General features: G+C 41.7%; 1 protein-coding gene across 2 annotated transcripts in view; it reads right to left on the reverse strand.

Annotated features, from left to right (window-relative positions):
• Positions 1 to 25,880, reverse strand: part of FBXW8 (F-box and WD repeat domain containing 8) — a 51,372-nt gene that overhangs the window by 21,582 nt on the left and 3,910 nt on the right. For both annotated transcript variants that reach the window (XM_068653631.1, XM_068653632.1), the window contains exons 3-5: positions 19,713 to 19,877; positions 19,018 to 19,106; positions 5,797 to 5,954 (exon numbers count right to left, since the gene is read on the reverse strand). In XM_068653631.1, coding sequence (XP_068509732.1) covers positions 5,797 to 5,954; positions 19,018 to 19,106; positions 19,713 to 19,877 — 412 coding nt within the window. The remainder of the gene's footprint in view (positions 1 to 5,796; positions 5,955 to 19,017; positions 19,107 to 19,712; positions 19,878 to 25,880) is intronic.

Here is a 25,880-nt window from a genome sequence, read left to right on the forward strand (position 1 = left end):
AAACGGATGGCACGGGCTGCAGTCTCCTCTGCCCAAGGCGCAGGCTTCGCAGCACACCTCGGTCCCTGAGCTGCCAGTCCTCAGCTCCTCGCCACGGCAGAGGGAATGGGTCAAGCCTGAGCTCAGGACAGCTGTTTTAAACAAGCAAACAAAAAGGATGATCCAAAATTTTGGTGCCATCAGGTCACGGATGTTAGACACGGACCTTTTCCTCAGACAGGGAATGTCACTGCTAAGCTCCTCCAGGCAGGGTACTTTCAACTTTGTTTTTGCAGAAGGTTTATCCCAAATAAAGATCACTTTTGTGGAGGGAAAGAGGAAGCTGCTTTGCTTTTGGGGGGTCTTTTGTTTACACACCTCTGCAATAAGTATTTTCACGGTTTGTTTTCTTGCTTGTTTTTTTACACACAAAGTTCTGCAAAATTCCAAAAAACATTCTAGTTACACAACCCCCTTCTGACCACATAAGCAAACTGGGAAACCTGGAATTTGGAGTTTTGCTCTCCAGAACCAGGCAGCAAAGCCACTGTTATTGCGTCTCAAACATCACAAAGAGAAGACGGTGAAAATGGAGCACGCAATAATACAATCTGTTCAAGACAGGTACGTGGCTTCCTACCAAATGTTCAATAGCAAAATCTGTCCAGGACACCTAAACATTTTATCAGGCAAATACAGCGTGTGCAACACCTGATGCACAATATGGTGTGAAAATATCCCTAGTACAACCAACAAAACTAATTACTTGTAAGGTCACAAGTTAACATCTGTTTAATGAGGCAGCGCAACATAAGGAGTAAAAAGAAGAATTGCGAAGTGTTATTTCTCTTTGCATTCCTTTTATTAGGATGAACAACTATTTTCTCACAAAAAGATTACTTCTCCCCTCCTCCAAAACAGTGTTCTGTTCTGTATGTACATCTTCCATCCTCACTTCCAGTCAAAACAAGTTTATTCATTTGCATATGACAGCAGGAAAAATTTATTTATGTATATTTTTATGCAGAAAAAGAAAACACTCCACTGTATTTATCAATAGGTAAAGCTATTACTAGTTCTAAAAGTGCTACCTCCAATGTTCTTTCGTCTCCATTTCATTGCAGAAACAGCAAAATATATTTATTGGTGTGTAAGCCTTTGTAACAGTTAATCTTGTTTGTGTAATAGCACTAAAATGTCACCATTATAGTTAAAGATATTGGTGTGGCAACATAAAAAAAAATTAGGCATAAGATTTACCAGTGCAGATGAGATCACTGCTTTACATAGTCTATCTTCCTGCCTCCAGCAGTGACCAGTTCATTTCCAAAGCAAAAATCTTTGCTAAGGTGAAGTTAAGGTTGCAAGCATACCATGTCTTTTTCCGTGTGAATACTGTGATCTTAAACACGTTAGAAAGTCATTCAGTCAAAGTTACAAGTAACACTTGCACAGCATGCTAAAATCTGCACTGCCATTGTGATTATCCGGATTGAACTCTAACAGTAACTCCTGAAATTGATTTGGAAATTACAGCTTCAAGGTTATCGGTTCAAGGAAACAAGTTAAGGGCAAGAGGCTGATGAAGGTGGTGTGACTGCCGGCACCTGACATTACAATTGCTGTGCCGACCTCCTGGACTGTCCCTTCAGCCCAGGCTGCACAAAGAATCGAGGTCTATAACTTCTAACCCAACACATTGTTGAGATGTGATCTCATGAAAGGTCCACCTATTGCAATTCACTCTCGATTGCAGGATATTTGGATAAAACATTTAACTATGAGTCCGTCGTGCCTTACGCAGCGTGCTGCTGTGTGGTCCAATTTTCGCTAGCCTCAGCGAGCATCACACAGGCTCCTCCTTTATCAAAGGTGAATGGCTGGAAGCTGCTCTCCATCAACATCAACAGCGCCGGGCTCCAGTGCAGTGCCCTCCTTACAGCTGGAAGCACAAAGCCATCCTGCAAAAGCAGCTGGTTTTTACACCTGTCCTCACCTAGGTTTCTCACCGGTGTAATAACCCAACACCTCTGCCACAAAACAAAGCACCTCTTCTCCTATAAACTAACCTAATCCTCTAACGGGAAAAAGGCTGCATAAACACAGACGCAAAAAAACATTAAATCAGGTTTACAACCATCATGACAGGGTGGCCCAGCACATCCACGCTCCTAAAAGCTACCTGCAGCTACCTGCTGCCCTCGGCTGAGCCGAGGGAGGGCCACGTCCTGGTGCACAGCATCCTGCGCTCAGCTCCCAGCCACACATTACATCAGCTCTCCCACGTTACGATGCTGCTGCTAGCAGTGCTGACAGCCCTAGAAAATACACAGAACAATTTACATGTCTGTTACCTAAAAACAAAACAAACCACAGCAAATACAGAGCGATACATATGCGAGAGCAGGGGCTCTGGACATGCTCCTGGTTTTCATTTTCACTCACTCCAGCTCAGCCCAGCTGCAAGGAAAGGCCAGGAGCCACTTAATTCCCATCATCTACGTGACGTTTTTCCTTTTTGTAGGTCGCAGTCCTGCCACTTCCTATTTTGATTGAAGCTCATCAAAAAATAAACAAAACAAATCTGTTCCCCACCTCTGAAAACAGTTCCTATTTGTATTTTTTTTCCTCCAAGCTGGGAGCATAAATCTATTTCCTTATGATTTGGAGGTGCAGATGACAAAGCCTGTACTTCATTCCCAACTCGGTGACTCGAGAGGCAGAATTCTCTGACCTAGGTGTAAAATCACACACCATTTAGCCAGGCCAAGGGTTTTGTATTGACAGCCACCTGCACACCTGTGTACATCTTACGTGAATAATTATACTGCTGTGTGCAGTTTTCTTCAAAGAAACCCCAAACACTCGCTTTCCTTAGTTTGAGGCAGCCTGTTTCCTGCTGGAGCTATTTCACAGCAGGTCCTGGCACTTAGGGGAAGACTCCAAACATATTACTTCATTTCTGTCTCTGCAAACAGGGTACAGAAGGGACAACACCCGCAAGCAGCTCTAAGGGCATCGGAACGGACAAGGCAGCAGATTTCCAGTCCCAGAAAGCGGCACTGCCAAAATTCCCTTCCTGGAGCCTGCCAACAAGCAAGCATCGCTTCTGATCCCTGCAGAAGCCACCTTCCCCTTTTCCTGGATGCTTTGTGTCTTGCAAAGGGCCCCCACGTCCTCCCCACACGTCTCAGCGCACCCCCGTAAGCAGGAGCAGAACCCCGTCTTCCCTACACGAGTATGAAGCGCTGCATTCAAAAACCCCAAAAAGACCAAAACCCCAAACCCAACACCCAAGTATGTTCTCTTGTCGCACCACATTGTTTTCAAGTCAAACTATGAGACTCCGGAGGGCGGGGGGAGGGTGATGGCTAAAGTAGACTGCTGTTTCCCAAAAGCTGTGGCTCGCAGCCAAAGGCAGGCAAGCATGGAGCAGATGGAGTCCTGGCAAGGCCCCTACTGTCCCTGCATTAGCAGCATCTGCTCATTACCCAGAACCCTCGCCTGCTTTATCTAATGCTCCAGGAAAAGCATTTTGATTTGATTCATTTCAGTTCGGTAACGTGCAACACAATTAGTGGTAAAATCAAACTGGAGGGCTGCCAGTGCTGACAATAGGAAACAAGGCAGAAGAAATATGAGGCCAGTGGGTTGGAATTCAAAAATCACAACTGTGGATCAAGTTGCCAAGTCCCGTTGCCCCAGGTGTACATGCAGTGCCCCCACTGAGTATTGGCATGGGCAGAGGAAACTTCATTTTCTCCCCATACATTTCTCTCTCATTTACCTCTCCTTGCAGCTTGTTCCTTGGAGGATGACACTGTCGGAAACGTTCACCAAAAGTCACAATTCAATTTTTCTTTAGTGCCATCGCGGAGTTACAATTCACCTTGGATGCAGGCATCCCAGTAAGACAAACCTTTTTCCTTGCTGTATTTCCTATGCCTTGGGAAGTGTTTGCTACTACCGAACCAGAAAGCAGTGCTGCAAGGCAGGCACGGCACGAGCAGAATCTGCCTGTTAGCTCTTCCCTGTGATCAGATGCCAAGGACATCACTGCGTGAGCTCTGTTGAACTGGGAGAAACTGATGTTATCTGAACGAGTCTGCTAGCCAGGGATTCGACAGAGAAGTCTAGACTCTTTGCCTGACAGCACCACCTCCAACACTAGCAGATGGTTTCTCTGTGTTAGTCAAACTTACAAACAAAGAGAAAAGGGAGCTGGAAAAGTACAACAAAGAACAATCAAACACATTATCTTCAAAGCCGCCCTCCCCCCCCCAAGTTGAAAATAATTCTCTCCACCAAACTGTAAATATGTGCTTTCAGATTCCCGTTAGTAAACATTTCTAAAAACAGTTTTTACAATTCCCTGTTCACATAGAAACTAATCTATTCTGACCAGGGTTCTCAAATCAGAGTAACTGCCATATCACAGAGCCCATTAAAATTTCTACCCAAAAGAATAAAAGTGCAGAGCTTTATGCAAACTAGCATAGTCACAGCACACACAGGACTGACGACAAGGAGTGTGACAGAAAAAAACCCGAGACAGATTATTAGATTAGTCAGTGGGAGACTAGAAAACAAACAAAAGAACCTCTGCTATATTCATTGTTTGGCACATTGGACGAAAAGCCAACACTTAAAACCCTCACTGTTATAATTTCCTATGACTCAAGTAAATAATATTAATGACTGTTTTGTAATACCAGACTCGCTGTTGTCAGAAAATGTTTCCTATCAACAATTCTTAGCCCCAGAAAACAGTAATAGCACAACCCTGACTAGAAACAACACTACGAAAGCTGAGCATCTTAAACATTTATTTTTCAGATACAAAACATATAATTTACTTATAAAATAAAACATAAGGATTAGAGATTTTGTTTGGATTGCCCATTTTTGGTTTTGCTTCCACATGCAAAAATGCCAAGATTGTAGTATGTGTGCAATGCTCTCTAACTTAAAAAACAAAACAAAAAAAAATCACACAAAAGGAAAAAAAAAAAAACGAAAACCCCACTGTCTTTATTCACACTTAAGAAAAGGTGTAAGTGCCAAATCACACAACCTAAAGAAAGATGCTAAAAGCTGAGCTCTGCCTGGGCAGCTCAACCTGGGACTCCAGTTGTCAAGCACTGTTCAACCCTGACTTTTTTTTTTTTTTTTTATTTGTTGACCCCAAGTCCAGTAGATGTGTAGTTGGCTTATGACTCTTGTTACCCTTTATACAAACATCTAAGGATATTTAAAACAATGCCTATAACCAGGATTTTATTAGTTTCATTAAATATTAGGTCACAGTTTTTATTTCTCTATATCAAAGTACATAATAATCCAACAATGCAAACCACTATTTTAGTTAAGAAAATGTGCATCCATAAACTGCACAGGGAACATAAGAGGACACAGACTAATCAGACATGCAAGTTTACCACTATTCCCATAACAAAGCCTCACACTACCCTGAGGGAGTTTTGGACAGAGGAGAATGCTGGTGGAAGAATATTTAATATTTTTATAGCCAAACAAGTTATTTGCTTAAGATACTTTGGCTGGACTACAGCCTGGCACTCAAGCTTTGTGTAGCAGTTCCAGTAGGAATTAAACATCAGTTTTAATGGGTGCTATGTTCCAATGCCTCCTAATGCATTTAGGGTTATTGGCCAACTTTCTCACATAAAAGCAAGTGTGTGCGTGTGTGTGTATATACAGGATTACAGACACACAAAAAGCTGAGCACAGCTGCTTCATTTTTGTAAAGCTTTTTTTTTTTTCCTCCCCTAAATAGGGTGGAGAGTTGTGGTTACTTACCGTCCTCGTAAGCTGCTACAGCCAGAGAGCTGTTTATCCTCACAAAGGAGACATGTGGCTGAGGTCCAGCATCACCAGGACCGTGCACTGGTTCCAGGATGGGGGCTGTGTAGTCCCAGGTGCGCGTGTCCCACAACCTCACTTCCCCTGATGTGTATCTGGAAAGGAAAGCTATTATTCATTCCAAAAACATCTCAAAAGAGGTAGCCACAAGAGAAGAGAGGAAGGAACAAGAAGTGTCTGGAAACTCAACGCCATTTACAGCTCCTAGACTGATTCTCCTCGTGTTTACAACCCTATCAACTTTGTTCATTTTATTCCCATTTATTGAATGCAGCACTGAGTCTGCTAAGACAGGTAAATTGGAGCTACAAGAACGACACCACTGAGCTACCACAGTTTACCAACTATCAATGTTAGCTTTACAGATAAAACGCAATGAGAGCAGGGCTTCAGGAAAAAAAAAAGAAGTTAATCAGTAATGAGTCTAAATTACATCATGGCAAAACTTCAATCTGTTTCCTTTTAGTCTTTAAAAATGTATGATTGTGGTTGTGCCAAAGAAAGGCTGTTTAATCAGAGTATTTATGTACATACATACAAGCATTCACATGCATACACCCATCCAACCTACTGCTCTTTATAGAACTAAGCTCCTCAGTGCCTCACCAACAGATCACTTGCCTACATCTCTGAAGACTAATTAATTTATTCCTAGCATCAAGTGTTGTCTTTAGAACTAAAGCAGTGCTTCTTTCTTCACAGAAGACTCCCCTACCAAAATATCAGAAAAAAAGAAGCTTAACATCAGACAAACTACACTTTGCTAATGAGAAAATCAAAAAACAGAAATAAGCTTCTCAGATAATACTGAATATGTTTAATGGAGTGAAGGCTGTAACACAGCAACATAAAAACTGTTCTGTGCCACACGACGTACTATTAAAGGAAAAAAATAACTCCTGTGTCCTGCAGGCAAAGTAGAAGAGAAGCTCCCTCTATGACTGGTCAAAAAATATGGTCAATTTGGAACAGCTCAGTAGCTAAAGTCAAGTTCTGACACTACTGTGACAATTAACAGTCTCAGATGTCTTTTTCTGCCATACCTGAGATGTGGATTCTGTTGGAAATGAAGGGTGTTTCCTGCTCTGTCAGCTTTGTTGCTGTATCTTGCTTTTTAGGAGAAGAACATTTCAAGAGTGTTTCTTAACCTCAAAGGTCTACAGGGCAGAAACTTGTCTGTCCCATATTTATGATGAAAATAAGAAAGGAGTTGTTTACAAAAGGTAGCAAAGGAAGGTGCTTAATAAAGGTTCAGAAGATGCTGGACTTCAGGACAAGTTACCCAGCATCTCTGGGTGGAAATGCTCCACTTTATGCACCTGCCAGAAACTGTTAAGCAAAAAAAAAAGAGATACACATTAATTCCCTGCACTGCACTGGGAGGAGATGGGACCCCTGTCCTTGTGACCTGGCTTCCTTTTCAGTACTTTACGCCACAAAAGAAAATGAGAGAATTGTGAGGGATGGCACTTCTCCATCCTCCTCCTTCTGCAGATAAGGCCCAGGTCTCCCCATAAATTTTGCTTTTGTTTCCCATTTACAGCAGCGCTATTTGAAAAGAATAGCGCAAGAAAGAAGCTTCCCCAAAGCAAAGCAAGATGTTTTACTCTGGACAAGCTGTCCAGACCAGTCCACAGGAAATATCACCAATTTGCAATATGGAAAAGCTCTCATTTCAGATAGGTTTTAAACTTTGGAGATGAAGCACAACAAAAATTGCATCTGGAATGGGTAATTGCACATATCTGTTGTGGTTGCATTCCTGTCCTCACTCCCTCACCAATGATGACAGGCACATGCTGGAGAGCTTTCACTTCCAAACCACGAAGCTGTGCTGCTCTCCCACCCGCAGCAAGGACCTGCTGAATACAAAAACTTCCTAGGTGTACCTCAGGTATTCCCTGGTGGGTTTGGGGCAGATACGACAGAATACCACAAAAGAGGATCCCAGCCATAATGCTCATTCCCGTTCTGCCAGAAGAGAGAACCATGGAATCCCCTAGGTTAGAAAAGGCTTTCAAGATCACCAGGTTCAATCATCAACCTGACCTAATGAATACATCAGAGTGGAGCATTTATCTGCCAGGAGAACCACACAGTGCCTACCAAACTCTATCTTTATGCATTTTGGTCCAGACATCCCACCGGTGCATTGCAGGCCACGACAAGTGCCTTAGGTTCATCAGAAAGAGAAGGGAGGAGGGCAGTAAGGAATCTCTGCCCCCATCCCTCCAGCATCCCTCCTGCCCCATTTTGCTCAGCCCCACCACTCACCTCCTTTCCAGTGCAGCATGGCACCACCTCAGTCCCATGCAGCAAACCTCACCGACAGAGAGGCGTTCCAAGACCACACTGGAAAGCTAAATGGAGGTTTGGGTTCGGGCACTGAATCAGAATGGGGAAATGGGAGACATAAAGCACCTCCTCAGCTGACAGCACACCCCGCTGGCCATCGCCACCGGTTCCCAGCGCGCGGTGGGCCCGTACCAGAACTGAACTGGAAGAGTTTCAAACGCAGATGAGTCCAATTCCGACCTAAAAAATTTAATGGTTCAACTCCCTGCTTTTAATGCTGTTGTAAAGAGCAACACACTTTCAATTTGTAACCACAACAAAAGGCTTTTAAACTATTAAAGCAATGCCTTGCTGTAAAAAAATAAAAAGGCTGCTTTATTGCAGATAATTGACAAATCTGCCATATCAATATAGATGGCTGAAGAACACGCTGCACTGCACAGAACCTATTCCTAGATAACTTCAGTATTTCTATTTATTTCCTACCACAACATTTTTTTTTCCATTTCCCCATGAAAATTTTGCCTGGGCTACCAGCTACTGAATGAAAGAACCCCAGATTGAAGTCTGCTGCCACAGAACAGGCAGAGCGCTCCAAACTCATTCAGTTACTGATTTTTCTACCACAAAGGCTATGAAAAGCCCACAGAGCTTTCTGCTGGAGACAGAATAAAATATTTTTAATACAACAACAAATACGTACTATTGTTTGAAATAACCAACAGCATTCAGCTGCTGTTTTCCTCCACAGCCTACCACACTGGGTATACTGAAAAGATTATTCCAGTGGCACATACACACTCTGATATCTAATACAAGCCAGCTGCAAAAACAAAACAAACAAAAAAAAGAACACAAACAAAACCCCAAACCTAAAAATCCGTGTTCTCAAGCTGAAACAAAAATAAAACTGTTAAGACCTGATGTATTTCATCAAGAAAGGTTATTCCAAATCTTGCTTTCCTGAGCACAACAGGGAGCAACGCAAGACTATTGCTTAATGTCCCAAGTTTTTCCCTCTCTAGACACCCTCTGACCTGATGCCTTCCAACTTGCTCCAGTGCCTGGCTTTCAGCTCTGGGGCTGCATGCTCTTCTCCCAATTCACCAGATGCAGCCGCCCTTCTCGTAGTGTTTGACAGACACTGCCCACCCAAGTCACTCAGCTTTTTTGATGGACCTACATTTCACTTTGCTCTTGTTCTTTTAAACATCTCAGTGCATCCACGTGAGTAGAAGCAGCTGGAGAAAGACGAGATACATTTTTCTTACTATACTTCTCTTCTTCACTCTGACAAGTCAGTACTGTAACTCTAGACAGATACGTATATACATCTGTAAGGGAGTCTGCAAATTCAACTTCAGCTTTACAGAGGAGTAAAATAAACTTGCTGAAACAGAACAAGAAATGGAATGCATACGGTATAGAGAAACTGATAAAAATTAAATTCATACGTTATCTACAAACGTACTACAATAAAAATACCTGCTCACTAATCAAAAGCATTTCAGCATCTCTTTACTGACAGTAATGTCATAATGAGATGAACAATTTCCTCGTGTCCTCTCACATGAGTGAAAGCAGAAGACCGAAGGAGAAGGAGACGGGGGTTAAAAGCTGCTGCTGTCCCACGATGGCTGGGAAGCAGGTGGTGAAGTGCAGAGCACATGTGGGAGGAAGCAGAGATGGAGGCTGGGCACTGCTCTAATGAAGTGGTGCTGAAGAGGCAGACGATTTCATAAGGAGAAAAACATCAGGAAACTGGTCAAAACACAGAATCTCATCTGAAAAAGCTCAACTGTGTTGGATAGCAATAGCCAGAACAAATTTGGGGAAGAGGAGGAGGGGGAGGCTGATCTCTCTCCAGAGCCCCAGATGTCTTTATCGTTGCCTAATGACAATTATACTCAACCAATTAAGACACTGCTATCACAGTTGCATTGTTAGTAAGCCTTTGGCCCTGAGTGTTGATGGCTGTCTAATTAGTGTTTGTGCAAAGTACAACTGCAACTAATATATAAACTGACAAATACACAAAAGAAAAACTGTTAACAGGAACATTTTCAAAACAGTAGACTCTACTCATTCAGTCCATGGCAGCAGCAAAGACAAACCGCTTTCCTTCATGGCCCACTTACTGCTGGCACTGCAGAATTTCACTTCAAACAAGCAGGTCAACCAGACCATCACTGGCTTTCTGTTGAAAAAGGATGTTGGTGTAAGTCCGTTCCGGAGGCTGCCTCAAGCACACCACTCCAGGGCAAGTCTCACTGCACTGACTTGGTCTGAACGCCAAAGACTTTTGGTAAGACACTTCACAAATCAGTTTATATTTTTCATATTTTTCTCCAAAGAAATCATAGCAAGAAAATAAAAAAGGAGGAGAAAGAAAAGCCTTTGTTTCACAGTCAGGTTTGATTTCCAGAAGGCAAAGTCTGTTCAGTTTCCAGATACCTGCGGTGATCAACAAAACAAAACAAAAAAATCCAACAACTTTGTTTCAGGCAGTCAGTGACCATCTGTTAATACTCAAAAGATCTTATTATGAAGTCCTTACAATGTCAATGCATTTTATTGAAGTCAGTAGGAATTTCGCTCAAGTAACAATCTCCAGCTATAGCTCTGTTTAAACGGATGCCTGTTGATAAGCAAGTAAAATAATGAGTATTTTGCACTGTCTTGCTGCAACAAGGATCTCAGACCTTTCATCCGTATTCCACCAAAAGCACCTAACCGGTCCTTCATGTGGTTAATTAAGGTACCTAGTCAATGACCCCCCTCAGCAGACTTAAGAATAGAGTTCAATTAGCTATGCAAATTGAGTCCAAACACCTTTGTTAGTTGGTTCAATCTGCTCTTAAAGCTTCGTTTTTCACTAAGGCTCAAGTGAGAAAGTGGTAATTCATAACGTTCAATTTCAAAAACCTCTTTTTTATTTTCAAAAACCTCTTCATCAAACATTTTGCAAGTTACAAAATGCCTTCGTTGCAACACACGATGCTGAAATTATTAAATAGATTCTGCCACCTTCTTTGTACTCAACATTAAGACGCACAGCTTTTCCCTGAAGTGAGGGAGAACGATACACAGCTTACTTACAAGAGTCAGAGACACCTCACAAATAAGGCTGTATGAAAGATGTAGCAGCCCCCCAGCTTTCCTGTGCTCTCATTTACAGGTAGAGATATTGATTTTGCCACTACAAAGAAAACCAGCAGATAGCTTGGCTAAGGGATTTCGTAAGAGAGATTCAGGAAAAAAGTCTAGTAGCAGTTATAGAATACAATGACGGAGTAAAGAGAGCTACTTTGTATGGCAGAAAGGAATATAAATGTTAACATGATGACAAAAAATGAAATACAAGTGGGATAGATTTTTTTTTTCTGCTATTACACAGAGTGGTGGAAAGTTACAACAAAAAACACAAGAAAAAACAGATGGAGGTAAACAAAACCAGCACTTGAAACCATTGTAACACTGGTAGAACAACTTGATGTCTGTGATTCGATCCTAACATTACTTTGGGTTGCTGCACAAGAGCAGCAATGAAAAAAGTGACTGAAATTGTACCAAAACTGGTTTGGAAACAGTTTAAGGCTTAACACATAGAAGTATATTCTGAGCATCCCTGCCATCAGTTCCTGAACACTTACAGAAACTAAGCTGGAAAAGAGCTTACACCTTCATTCTCATGGCCTTATTTAGGAAATCATAGCTCTAGAAAGTGGGTTAAGCTGCTGGAGAGAACATGAAATTCTTCTGTTATCTGTAACAAAATTAACATTTCACCAAGTTCTTCTGCGTGCCTTACTTTCTTATTAATTTTAAGCACATGCAAATGCCATACCAAGGGAACAGAAACAAGCCAAAGGGTTATATGGCAGGCAAAACATTTTAATGAACACTTTAAAAAGAAGTTAGAGAAAGCCAAACTGTCTCTAGCCATTTCTTTTTTAAGGCCAAGAACCTCCCATCATTAAGAACAAGGCTCCATTAACGAAAACAGCTGCTCTGACCAAGGAAACACTGCACCACAGTGTGTACTGCCTATGGCTGCTGCTGCGGGAGGGGAAATATACATTTTTTTCAAGACAACTCAGGAGGAATTATGATGTAATTTGGGAAGGATCTGGTACATCAGCCATATTATTTGATAAAAGGACAACCCTATAATGGAACAAATAACACAGTGGCTCCAGTTTCAGACACGGGACAGAAAAGACCATTTGAGGATGATGTAAATTGATCTGTTTGTGTGTCAGAAGGGATGCAAACTGCAACACACTGCAACAGCAGAAAGGAAAAGCATCACCTGAACTTTAAGGCACTGATGGAAACAGAGGCTGCTAGGTCACAAAAACTGTAAAAATGAACTGTCCAAGAAATTCACAAAAGAAGAAAGATGGGCTGGCCCAGCCTCGGCAGAAAGCTGGGTTTTACAAGCTCGAAAATAACTGCTGTGACTTCAGAACAGCAGGCATCACTTCACATACAGCAAATCCCGCTGCGGCAACGCGTTCTTCTGCATCCAATCAAACCTGTAAGTAAACCAATAACTTAATGGTGGGCCAGGCTGGAAAGGGAGCTGTCACAAAGAGTCAGTATCAAGCTCCTGCTATTGGTTTCACCTGAAAGGCTCTTTTTTCAGCAGATGACAGAGAAGCCGATGTGCTTGTCACTTAACACAACCTTACCTAACTCCCGGAGTTTGTCATCTGACCCCTCTGAACTCGTGATGTCATCCCGTTTTCAACCACCTAAAGGTGACTCACATGAAAAAACAGGTCTGACACTTATTACTTCTTAACAATGACAAGAAGGAGTGAAGAGAGCACAAAGGGTTTGGGGGAGGTTGAAGGAGGAAGGCAAGTGTTTTTGCATCCTTCCTTCCTGTTTTGTTTTACATCCAGGCTCTCAGCCACCGGGAGGCGAGGGAGAAACCTCTCAAAGTTGCATCATTATGCCGGTGAAATTTAAGCAATTAAATAAGGAAGGGGTTCGCTCAGGCTGTTTAAGACTTTGGTTTGTTAACTTTTATTCATTTTCATTACTAATTAATATTTTGGTTTCCTCAGGTCTGCATACTGAATTAAGATGCAAGAGCTAATAATAAATACCTAGAGAATAGCCCACAAGCCCTATAGCAAAAAAACAAATTAGATGAGAGTTGACATGAAGTTTTTAAAAGTGCAGAAAAGTGTTTTCAAGCCTTTCGGGCTAGTTTCACACATCATAATGAAGCTAAAAAGGGTGGCAAGCCCATTTGTTAAAAAGTCATTTGCAGGTCACCTTTGAGCAAGAGGAAAGCAGTGTGGAAGGTGATCTTGGAGAACAAAGAAATCCGCCATATACCAGCAACTGCTTTAAGTCTGTATGTTGCTTATAGTGACTTAAACTGCAAGGCCCACGATGTTCAAAGACTGCAGTGTTTAAACTCTAACTCCCATAAGACTCCAGAATGAAGACAACTTTATTAATAAAGTTATCTCGGTGCACTTAGCTTCTCAGTATGGCGGAGTCAAAAGGTATCACTACCTCTAGAACAGACGATTCCCCTAACCACGCAGGATATTTAGCGAGTTCCTCTGTTGCCTCTCATTGCCTTTATTAAGCAACACTGCCCAAATAAAGGAGAAACACCATCTGTGCCAGGTAGCTCCACCCTGAAAGGAGAAGTGTTAACCTGCAGATTCATGGAGGGCACTCAGCAGATGGATCTCACTGGCCCGTACCTCAAAAAAAAAAAAAAAAAAGTATCTAGGAAAGGAGAAGGAGGAAAACCTCTGAGGTTAAAATGTAGAGAGAAGAACCCAGGGCTGACTCCCAGCCTATCTGTAAGGGGTGTTTAGGCTCCATGCATCCACTAATGTGTCTCTGTGGCACAGTGCAGGCACATGCCACTTAAATCTCCATTTATGCAAGCTCTTAACTATGTACCACACATTCTTAAAAAAAAAAAAAGCATCAGACACCTTTGTATTTCCAGGCCTTTGGAACAGTGATCTTACTACAGATCTCTTCTGTTGCTTTCACCTGGAAAGCTGTCAGAGCTACAAACGGCACCAGCAAAGCCAAAGTGCCCTCTCTGCAAGCATAAAAATAGCCAACACAACGCTCAACAAAACATCAGCCTTGGGACCGCTGCAGCCGTGGTGTGGTTGTACACTGTGCAATGCGAGGTGAGATGACAACCACCAACACAGGGCAGGTTTACCACGCAGTGCAAGGACACCCACAGGTGAGTGTTTCACAGAGCCAGAGAGCCTCACAACACACTACTGACCTGTTACACCACGAGATCCATTGCGTAGTGACACCACCAGCAAGCCCCAGGTTCACACTGAGATCTGTATCTCAAGGAGGACCTGACCTCTGACTACATATGCCTGTCAGCGTGTCTGTCAACACCACCAAGAAAAAAAATAAATACTGATTTTACCATCCAAATATGCTCCTGCTTAAAGAACCCAGATTTAAGATTTTATTAACAGAAAGTGAGTGAATCCAGGCATTCTGTATTGAAACCAAACACACAATGGTATCAGGTAAAGCAAACATAAGCATCAGTAGTAATTTATAAGAGCCAAGTAAGCAGACATAATTGCTTTAAGTAAACTCTGACTTAAGGAAGAAACTACATTTGAATTGAATAGGGAGAGGGGGGAGGACAACATCTCTTTAAAGAAAATCCTTCGAGACATGTAACTGTAGAAAGGCTGGCGAATACAACATTGATTGGGAGTGAGGTAACCACAAACACCGCTGTCTCAAATGAAAAGGGATTCAAGGTCTGACCCAGAAAACAAGCATCGTAACCGCTGGGATAAAATTTTAATGATAAACACAAGATGCTCTGCATGCAGGCCAGATTGAATTATCTGATGTCAGCCAGTAAATGCGAGGCGCTCTGAGAAAGAAGAGCTGCTAGCAGCCACCTTCGACTCGCAGCTCAGGTTGCACTTAATCAATCCTTGATATTCTGCCATCTTCTGGCTTGAGCTTTGGCAGCAGCACAGGGAAAGTACAAGAGAGTGCAAGAAAATAGGGACATTTCTCTAAGGAAGAGCCAACCCTGTATAGCTCATCTTTGCCTCTTTACAAGAAATTAATAAAGAGATCCTCTCCTGGACCAGCTCAGGCAAGCTATGCCTCTGTGGATTACACTCATAGCCACTGTTATAAATCACCCTGTCCACAACCTGTACAAATTCCTTTTTGGAACGATTAAAACAAAAACAAAACCTCTACAGCAACTAAAATAAAGCTGCATCATTCCACTTTCCAGCAGAGTCTGAAGCAGTATAATGAAGCATGCAAGATGAGGTCTATCAGAGCACAGGTTCAAATCAAACACCATTCTTCCCAGGCTTGCTCCAAGATCCAAAATACACAAATATGCTGCTGGAGAACTTTATTCTCCCCTCCTTTTTATTTATTTTATTTTTATAACCGTTCTCTGATCTCCCAAGATCCTGAGCTGAACCTCCTGAAACCAGGGAGCAGCTGCTATGCACTGCCACAGTTTCCAGCCATAAAGGCAGAACGTAATGCCTGGCTGGCCTGACCAAGCTGAGCCAGAGCGCTGCAGCTGCTCCCCAAAGTCAGGCATCAAAAACCTGCTCAAAACTGAGTGGCCCTATTTGTCTCCAGTGCAGCAACCTGAATACAGAGGGAAAAAAAAAAAAAAGGTAAATGATGCCACAAGCCACTGCTTACAAAAACAAACAAAAAAAAAAACGCACACACAAAATTCAACACCCAAAATTAGCTTTAAGATCATCGCCAACTTCTCCAGCCTTGCAAAGTCACAGGCTGTTGTTTAGCTGTACGCACATGGCAAGCCTTGCTGTAAACTATGATTATTCACATGTAAAGCTAAGCACATAAGTGTTTGTGAAACTAGAGATATAATCATTAAATGTAACAGATAATTGATATTTATACTGAGAAGAAAATTGACTTCTGTTAACCTCAGCTATTAAATTACTTCTTCAGTACTGAAAGAATGCAACAGCTAACTATTGATCACTAGATTCATTACACTTTTATGACAAATTTGAAAGCACAATGCCATTAAGTACAGTACTATAAGCTGGGAGAGAAAGGGGTGGGTTATGTTTGGATTTAAACAAAAAAACCTTCAATCTACCTCAATACTTACCAAATGTGCATAATGGACAAAGCAATTCCCTGTACGGTAAACTAATATCCTCATAAGTTTTAACTATAAGTCTGTCTTCTTTGATCTACACTACTACAAATGGAATAAAAACATTTATACAAAAATAATGCAGCAAACAACAAATTTGAAAAGATCTGTATGCCCTGCCAGAGATCTGCCAAAAAAACAAGTGTTTTGTTTTATTTTTTATAGGGGGATGAACTGGAAATTTTAGTCTTCAAGACTTAATTCTCTCAGGTAGTGAAAAATCAAAAGATGAGAAAAGAGAAACAGTTGGGAAACAATGACCTGTGTATGATGCTGAAGACACCTGAGGCAGCAGACATATCCAGCTTTTCTAACAGTACCAGAAGTCATGTTTTCTTATTGTTGTATGTTCCTAAATTAGTTGGATAGTTTTTGAGATATTACCGGGAGGAGAGCAGTGTGCTATTGTCTTGTAGACTTTGATCATCACTGGCAAAACAACAAATTCACCTTCTTTGGAGCAAGATACAGAATTGCTTTTGGCTCTCAGCAATTTGCAAGATGCCTGCAGAGATCTCAAGCTATCAGAGCGAAGGGAGTGGCAAGAGGTAAACAGCAAAGGAAGTAATACAATTTTTGTGTTCTACTATCCTAAACATTTAATTTACTGAACAGGTAAAGTCAAACAGCTGAATTTGATTTCCTCATGTTGTTTTATCAAATGTACACGCACAGCTCCATAAAAGGGCACTTCATTCTTAAAATTCATTTTCTCACTGAAGGGAAACTATTGAAGATTAATTTGAGTGAAAACCTTAATATCACTTTTCCCAGTGGAAGTGCACATGCAACTTTTCCCTCAGTTGTTTCTCACCTGCTCACTTATTTTTGTGAACCTCAATTCCTCAAGAGCACATCTCCTTTCACTGTGCCAACTCAGATGAACTCACCAAAAGAATCAAGAGCACTGGAAGAACTGGGAATCAGTACGAAAAGATCATCCGAAACCATGCATAAGCCTAGCTTCTGTCATACACCAAGCTAGAAAATGGACTAATGAGTTTAACACACAGAACAAACCTCCTTTGTTTATTAATCCTTTAGAAATTATTCTGCCTACCTTCTATGTACTGCATGTTTGGATAAAAACACAATGGAGAAAATGAAGAAAAAGAAGAGCTGGAGATTTTGGCAGCAACATGGAGACAACTGGGGTTTCTGGCTCCCAGAAAAGTACAGGAGGTTTCATTAGAGACAGTGGAACAGACACAGTAGTATGGACCCCTAGCCAAGGCCAGGAAACGCAGTGCCCAGGCTGAAGGGCACAAAAGAATGCAGGCTGCAATCTGCAGAGCTGGAACCCAGCTGCAGCTCACAGCAGCCTGGGACCTGCCATGTCCTACAGGAGCCTCTGCAGCCCAAGGAAACTTCAGCATCAGGCAGGAGCAATGCAAGAGCTGCCGTACTCCAGCGGCACGAGTTCTTCATGTCTCTTCCCACGGCCACTGTTTAGGTTAACCACTGTGTGGCACTGCCCCTCCAGAGGTCACACGTTACCCGAGTCTTCCGCAGAAGCATTTTCACCATATTAATGTAACCGATTGCAGCAGCAAAAACATTGCATGGAAAGCTGAGAAAGAGCAGCAATAGTCAATGAGATGATAGGACAGCAAAAAAACAAAGTGAGACCTCCAAAGGGAGAAGTAAAACAAGTGGGAGAGAACCTAGTAAACAGTAATCATAGGAAAAGCTTGAAATCCCCCTTTCACTCCTGCTGTCTCCTAGTTCACACTTGAGCTTTCACTTGCCCAACAGTGTGCAAAAGAATTTCAGCGTATATGGGAGTTACCTACACTCACTATATTTCAAGCCACCTTTCCTTTAACTGACAAGTCAATTTTACAGTATTTTATAGGCAGTTTTCTCTCATACCACAATGTGTAAGCAAACCATTAACTTGGAGTGCTATAAAATACGGGACTCTGGCATATTAGAGGACAATGTCCTCTGCCCCAAGGTGATATCATTTTTATTTACTAGTGTGACTTCTTCTGGAAGGCTGGCCATTACTGAACCTGTAAAATTCGAGCAGAATACAGTAAAAACTTACCTCTACTGAGGCAAGACGCAAAAATCTCTGCCAAGAGTTTGGGAGGTTCTTAAGATAGCGTTTTAAAAGTGTAAGACAAGTGAATAACTAATACTAAATCACAGTTCTGACGAAGTCTGATATTACGAGAAGAGAAGGTTGAGTTTCTCCATGTTTTTCTTCCTAATTGTCTTTTAAAAATGGGGTAGAACAGCGATAGGCCTAAATTTATCTTGCCAAAGGACACACCTATCTTTGAAATGAGAAGTTTTTCGGGGAAAAAAAAGTCATAAACTTTTTCAATATGTGTGTACTTAATTCTGTGCGCTTCTGCAGCAAAGCAGTACGTATAGTTCACTGGAAATTGGAAAGTTCATTGGAAAGTACTGCAGTCTCTACAGGGACTACTGTAAGCTAGCATTACAATAAAAACTTGCACTGGTGAAGTGATTTGTAGATATGTATGTAGAATTATCACTTACCTTAGGGCCAAAGTTTCTCACCCACAAGGGAACTGCAGTCAAAATTCACCCTTGTTGCTTCGAACTGATGCTTCTTTTGAATTTGTTAAGAAGCAGCCTGAGACTTTGGTGAAGGACAAATGAGCATCACACAACATACTCACCCAGCAATAACGACTCCATCAGAAGAATGTACATCACAGAGAACTTTTCCCAGCTCATACTGCAGCTGACTCACAGCACCGATGCGGTTCTGTGCAGAAAGATGAGACACGGTGTTGGTATTGCAATGCATTCATCTACCAGGTTCATTTGCTTCCTCATAGCAAACTCCAAGCTTTTCTATTGCTCCTGACAAGCTGCAGTGCAGCTGAGAGAGACTGATATATTTTATGCTTGCTTCCTGGAATTTTTTAGAGATGGAAAACAAAGGAGAAAGAAGCTATCATTCTCCGTTATCATTCATAATCATTAAGTAGAGAAATGTATCTACTACAACAAAAACATGGAGCTTGCTTTCTGCTAAGATATGTAATGAACTGAGAAGGAGCCTTCATCTTAAGGACTGATTGTCGTTACCAAAGGACGGCTGAAGTAAAATCATTGCTCTTTCACCAAAGTCAAGGGAGTAGCATGGCAAACAGAAAGACTCATTCCCCAAAGTAATCAGTCACAGAGGAGGAAAAAAAAAAATAACAGCTGGGGCAAAGTCTCATAAATCCCCCAGCAGCTTTTCCCTTTTAACTAGCAAAAAGAAGCTGCAATACAAAAGACCAACTTTTCACCGCCACTTGTTTGAACGTGGTTCCCACTTTTCCACAGCATCTGGATCCCATTAAACCAATCTTTCCCTTTTTACCTTCCAGTTGGTTCTCAAAGTGTGCTCTTTGGCACGACAGTCCTTAAGGGCGAGCTTCCAACAGGAATGGTCAGAGATGCTCGTATCTAACAGGTATCCTTCCTGGTGGCACAGCCGGTACCACAACACTTCATCTTCTGCAAGTATTTTCCATGTTCTGCTGACCTAGAAATCAAATATATATTTTCTATATATATGTATACAGAATTATTATACGTTAAATTATTAGTAGAAGTGCAGTTTTACATAAAACAATATAACATTTCTGTTCATTCTTTTGAGAATAACTGACTCGAAACACTTGGTTTCTGATCCATTAATACTCCACACCAGCATTCAGTGGCCACAATCCTAACCTGAAATATGAGCGTCACAGAAAATCTGTAAGGCAAAATAAGCAAAAAAAATTATTAAGGCAGCACTGTAAGGAAAAGTATGAATTTATTTTCTTATTTGTAGCTAAGAAAACCTTGCAGATCACATCACCATTCTACTGACAATGCCTGATTAGGTGGTGACAGTGATTTCACAGCACGGCTGAGGTTGGAAGGGACCTCTGGAGATCATCTGGGTCCAACCCCCCTGCCCAGCAGATTGGTTAAGCAGGGTCAGGTTTAGGATTTGGAGAGAGAGAAAGTGCAGACTCCTTTGTGAGTGGGGTTGGGAAAGGGCTGCCAAAGGATGAGGGCTACCCAAAGTTCTCCGTTGTGAGAACTATTTCATGGCAGCCCTAGGTGGGGTGCTGTCAAACCTGGGTGCTGGCTGGGGTTAGGAGAGAGAGAAAGCACCTTTTTGCAAGGTGTGCACCTCTTGTATTACAGCCTGCATAAATAGAAATGAATTATTCAGGTTATCAAGTAGCCTCAAGTTGCTGTTCATTTCAGAGGCTGCAGCTTCATAATTAATTGCAGGCTTAGATTTAAAGATTCAAGAGGTAATAGGCTATTTAGGTAGCATTTGTAATTCTTAATCTAAAAAAAACAACAGGTTTAACCAATGAAAGCTGTTACCAGAGAGAGCAGCAACCAATCACACACTGTTTCCGGAAGATTAAAAAAACCTTCTCAGTCTGACATCACTTTCTGGATGCTTAATTGGAAGCTGCTGTGTCTCACTCCCAGCATTGCACCTAAAAATCTAGGTCCCCTGTTCATAGGGAACTCACAGGACCACCTCCTCACGTTTACTTGCCATTCATTCCACGTTTACACACAGGTAAAACAAAGCACAGTGGAGAGAAAAATAAACCATCACTTGTTCTGTATTTTTTGAGATGAATTCCTTTTATATTTTGTTATCTGCATGCATGCATTGCATCAGACTTCTTAAAAACACAGCTTTTAGCTATGAAGCACAGCTTCACAAAATCATTTATGCTATTAGGACCACTGAAAATATAAGATCCTTTTAGCTGCTACAGATATGCAGTAAGGCCACAGAGCACAAGCCACTGGAGTGCCCAAGCGTGTGCTGCGGCTTGCAGAGAGGTTGAGGTCCAGAAGACCACTCGGTCCCATTAATGTGACCCTGTCTTACAGGTCTCCTTGAGTCACAGGAGTGCAAAAACACCGTATATAAACAGATCTCTCCTTGGAACCTTTATGAAGCTTCTAGCTGTTGTATTTACATTGTGCTCTCTGCGTTGGTCTTCTTGTAAGGAAGCACGTGTGACATTTCTGCTTTCAAAAGCCAGTGTTTCATTAGGAATCAGGAATTGCATCACATCTCATGACCTATTTCTTTCAAGAGACAAGTAGAGGGTTTGATACAAGAGAAAACTTTGAGGAAGACTAAGCAACATACAGATATTTTTAGCACGGCTTGGAGCTGCCACAGGGGCAGTTCAGGCTGGGTATCAGGAGAAGGTTCTCCACCGAGAGGGTGGTCGGGCACTGGGACGGGCTCCCCAGGGTCGTGGTCACGGCACCAAGCCTGCTGGATTTCAAAGAGTGCTTGTACAATGCTCTCAGACATGTGGTCTGATTTTTAGGTGGTCCGTGTGGAGCCAGGAGTTGGACTCAGTGATCCTGTGGGTCCCTTCCAACTTGAATATTGTTATTTTCTATCCGTACAGGAGAGCAGCTCTCGAAGAGGAATATCCAAGTCCAGATGAGTTGGCATTCTAGTTAGTCACCAAGAGACCTCAGTTCAGAGGACACACAATCCTTTCCCATCATCGAAGAAAACAACCTGGATAGGGCAATAACAACTGCCTTCCAAATTACCAAAACAGCACCAAGTATTCTCTAGCATTATATGGCATTCTGCAGCAAAAAAAGCAGGGAGTTCAATGCTTGATTTTCCTGCAACTATAGGGACACTGTCCCAAAGTTCAAAAAGGAAAAAAAAAAAAAAAGCTGCAGTTTAATGAGGAATTTGCTCATGATTTGATTGTAAAGCAATATAAACCCACATAGTATTGCTCAAAGGAAAAAAAATAGGAGCTTTTTGCTGACACACAAAAAAGCAGCTGTTGTGCAGTAGTTGAGCACCCTGGCCAAGCTTGGTGAACAGTACAGGCACCTCTCTCTGCCCCCAAAGCAGGGGCACGTTTCTGCTGACATGGAGGAGGTGAATGCACAAACAGAAGCGAACAAAGCCCAACTATGCCCACGTGCTTTAAAAGAAAGAAAAAAAAAAAAGCAAAGCAAAAAAAAAAAAAAAACACAAACCTTTGGGGTTTGCCAAAACAGACGGTGTTTGTACAAACCTTTCTGGTTTCAAGGTCTTAAAAGCGTTTTATAAAGACATTAAAAAAAGAAGAGGGGAGGACGACTACATAAAATTTAGACTGCCTATTCAACTTTCAGGAATAAACATTTAAGGGGAATAGAGATCCTATCCTATTATGATTTTTTTTTAAATCAAATTACATCGAATCCTGCTGCTTTACAAGCATGAATTTCCAAAGGGTCCCTAACACAGCCTTTTCTTAATGCACCAAAACTGGCATGACAATCCTTTGTAAAAGCCCCACTGAGCGAGCCTCAGCTGCAAGAAATCTCTAATAAAAGTGTCTCAAGCATTTCACTTTACAGCACCACTGTGAGCTGCTGCATTAAAACCAGCCATTGGCTTGAAGTCAGCTTTATTATATCTGCTTGACTTCGAGTTTCAGGTGAGGCACTGAAAGCCAGAGTATTACAGCTTTATTTATATGCACCCATACATCCTGCTTGTTGGAGAGGAGCTGAGGCACGCAAAGCTCTTATTAAACTATGAGCATAATTATTTCCAAATCTACACTACATACAAACTCCGACAACGATCAATGACAACATCTTACAGGGTTGTTTATAGATTTAGAGTCTCCAATTAAATTTTGTCGTTAGCTTTCCTATTATCCTTTTACTACAGTTCTCAACTGTTCTCAGTAAAGAAACTTTGTTTTCCCTTGGGCTCTACACGGGAACAATTTTATATCTCTAGTTCGGCAAGCAGTAATGCTCAGAAGGTCTTCAAAGGCTTTTGCTGACATAGGTTTTGCTGTGTGGTTTTGTGTTTGGAGGATTCTTTTTTTTTTGTTTTTCTTTGCAAAAACAAGCAAAACAAAGAAACTAAAATGAACCCACCTCTTCCAACAAATCCGAAATTCTTCTAATCCTGTCTTAATCAACTGGCTGAAGTCCTAATGAAGGTTTATTCATCCTTCCCCATCTGATAACTGTCTTTGTTTCGTTAGGTTTGTTTTCTTCCCTGGTCACACAAAGATATATTCAAGGTTCATTTGCTGAATCCAGGGGCCTCAATTAGAAATATCTGGACCTTCAATTCGGTACAATGCTTGGCGCCAAATAGTATTTAAGCCAAAGCCATTCAGATGCACATTTACCAGGTGGAAGCTGCTCATCTTTTCAATTCACAGCCATAATGTTATTTTAAGTCTCATTCTGAGCCCCTGAATCAGGAAATCCTTATCCATCCATTTCTCTGCTCTCCCTCTCCAAACTAGGAGGATCGGTGATTATTTTTACCCACAGACAACCACAATAAAAAAGCATGTTCATAAAATAACTGAGATTTTATTTTTCAAATGTCTAAACACTACCAGTTTAACAGTTCCAGAAGCTTTAACAGCAAGCATCTGTAATTCTTGATTCATGCAATTCATTCTTAAATTCCTAGAATGAGTCTCCCTGGGCCTAGACACACACACAGTTGTCGTGTTGGGAAACGTTTCTAAATCATCTCGAGATGAAAACGCTCACACCTCTGCCCTAGCACTGCTATAATTCAATACACGCTCTCCAGAAGTATTTCACACCACAACACGTCATTTATGCAGCTTTTGGTATTTACTAGAGAGCAGTAACACAACTAAGAACACAGAACTTCCCAGATGGAACATGTCACCTTACCACAAAGCTGGCAGTTTGAAGGTCACATCCTAAGGCCATGAGTGAATTCAATCCCTGGTGCCTGCAGCATCAGCCCCAAATACCACAAGAGGTTCTAGTGTGTTTCAATGTGTCCTGCTTGTGGTGTCCCCAGTGATTGTTGTCCTTTTTCCTCTACATCACGACCATGAGGAAGGAGAGGCTGTTCTCAAATCCTCATCGCAGGAGTCACAGAACAGCTGCTCATAACACGGATCCTTCCTCCAGTGGTCAGAAGGGAAATCAAAAGATGCTCTTAATAGTCTGTAGGGGCAACACAAAGCTGAGGAAAAGAAGTGCTGATACTCTGCTGAGACAGTAAGTCCCAGACACTTTTTTCCTCCTACTGTATAGAGGGGATACCTGCTGGGGCTGGTCTGCTGGGTACTACTGAATATGACACAGCTACTGCGAACCCACCAGAGCTCAGGAACTGGTGACACCATTAATTTATGGGCTGCACATGGCGTTAGGATTTCAAGTGCCATACGGATAGCTTGTGTTTTATGGTACTAATTCCAAAAATCAAAGAAAAGCTGCAGGGAAGAGGGGGAGGGGGAAATATCAGGGTGAAATTAAAGTTCTCCAGAGCAGTCTGTGGTGTGATTAAATCTCAAAGACACTCCGCAGTCGGGCTACTTTACTGTTAGTCGGTTACCAATTTGGCATAAAGAACTAAGCAAACAGGTTTTCTCCAAAGGCACTCACATAGTTCATGATGCCAATTCCACTAACTGGCCCAATTTCACTAAAATCCCAAGGCACTTTAATAAAAAAACATTTCTACGATAACACCGTAAAGCAGCAGGGCTTTCCATTTAACAGAAGAGGGCTTCCTCCCTCCCCTTCAAAAACAAAATCAGCAAGAGAAAAATGAAAATGTTATTTATTTTTATTGCTCTGCTTTTTATTTAAACACATAACAAGAAGCCAGTTCCCCACTAAAAGCATTGGATATTCATCTCATTCGGAAAACCTTGTAAAACACCGGGCATTTGCTCAGCTACCTGTCAGCTGCCACTTAGGTCCAACTGACTCAGCCTTAGAAGGCAAACGAGAAACGTGGAAAAATTCCTAAGTGTTAAACACATCTTATGAGAGCAGGTTCAAGTTAAAAACAAACGTGAGAGAGAGAAATCAAACGCAGCTCAAGTGCAGAAAAAAGGAGCAGCCCCTCAGCAGCCAATCTTTTACTATGCCATAAGGTAACCTGATCATGCCTGAGAGAAAGAAAGAGAGAATAATCTTAAAGTAATCCACTCCAAAAACGCAATCCTGCCCCTTTTTGTGGAATGTGGCCTTTACAGGTTGTGCCTCTCTATGTTAAATGGCAGAAACTCAAGCATATCTGAAAGCTTCTCTTTTCTTCTAGACAGTACCAAAAATAGTTCTAGAGATTTTTTCTCCTCTGCAACAGAAGCCTGGCAAGAGTATTTCTGTTCTACCAGTCTGCAATCCTAAAAGGCATTAGCAAGTCAAAGAATAAAGGAATAAAGACCTGTAGCTACTTAAAACCATGACTTACTCATACTGAAGGGTAAAATCCCATTTTAATTTCAGTGCGTGTGCAATTTGGTTAATATTTTGTCTAGTTTACCATCCACTACAGATGTCCCCTGTCACTTCTGGATTTTTACACAGTAACATTTCTTTATCTTACAAACAGTCCAGGGAATATTCGAGTATAACACAAAGAACCATTCTGATCGGATTTTGTGAAGTTGCAAGATGTGCTTTGCACATCACAGTTCAATAAACACCAGCCGGAAACACTAAACAGCAATCATGGGAG

Source organism: Anas acuta, chromosome 17 (genome assembly GCF_963932015.1).
Source record: "Anas acuta chromosome 17, bAnaAcu1.1, whole genome shotgun sequence".
In the NCBI taxonomy this organism is placed as follows: domain Eukaryota; kingdom Metazoa; phylum Chordata; class Aves; order Anseriformes; family Anatidae; genus Anas; species Anas acuta.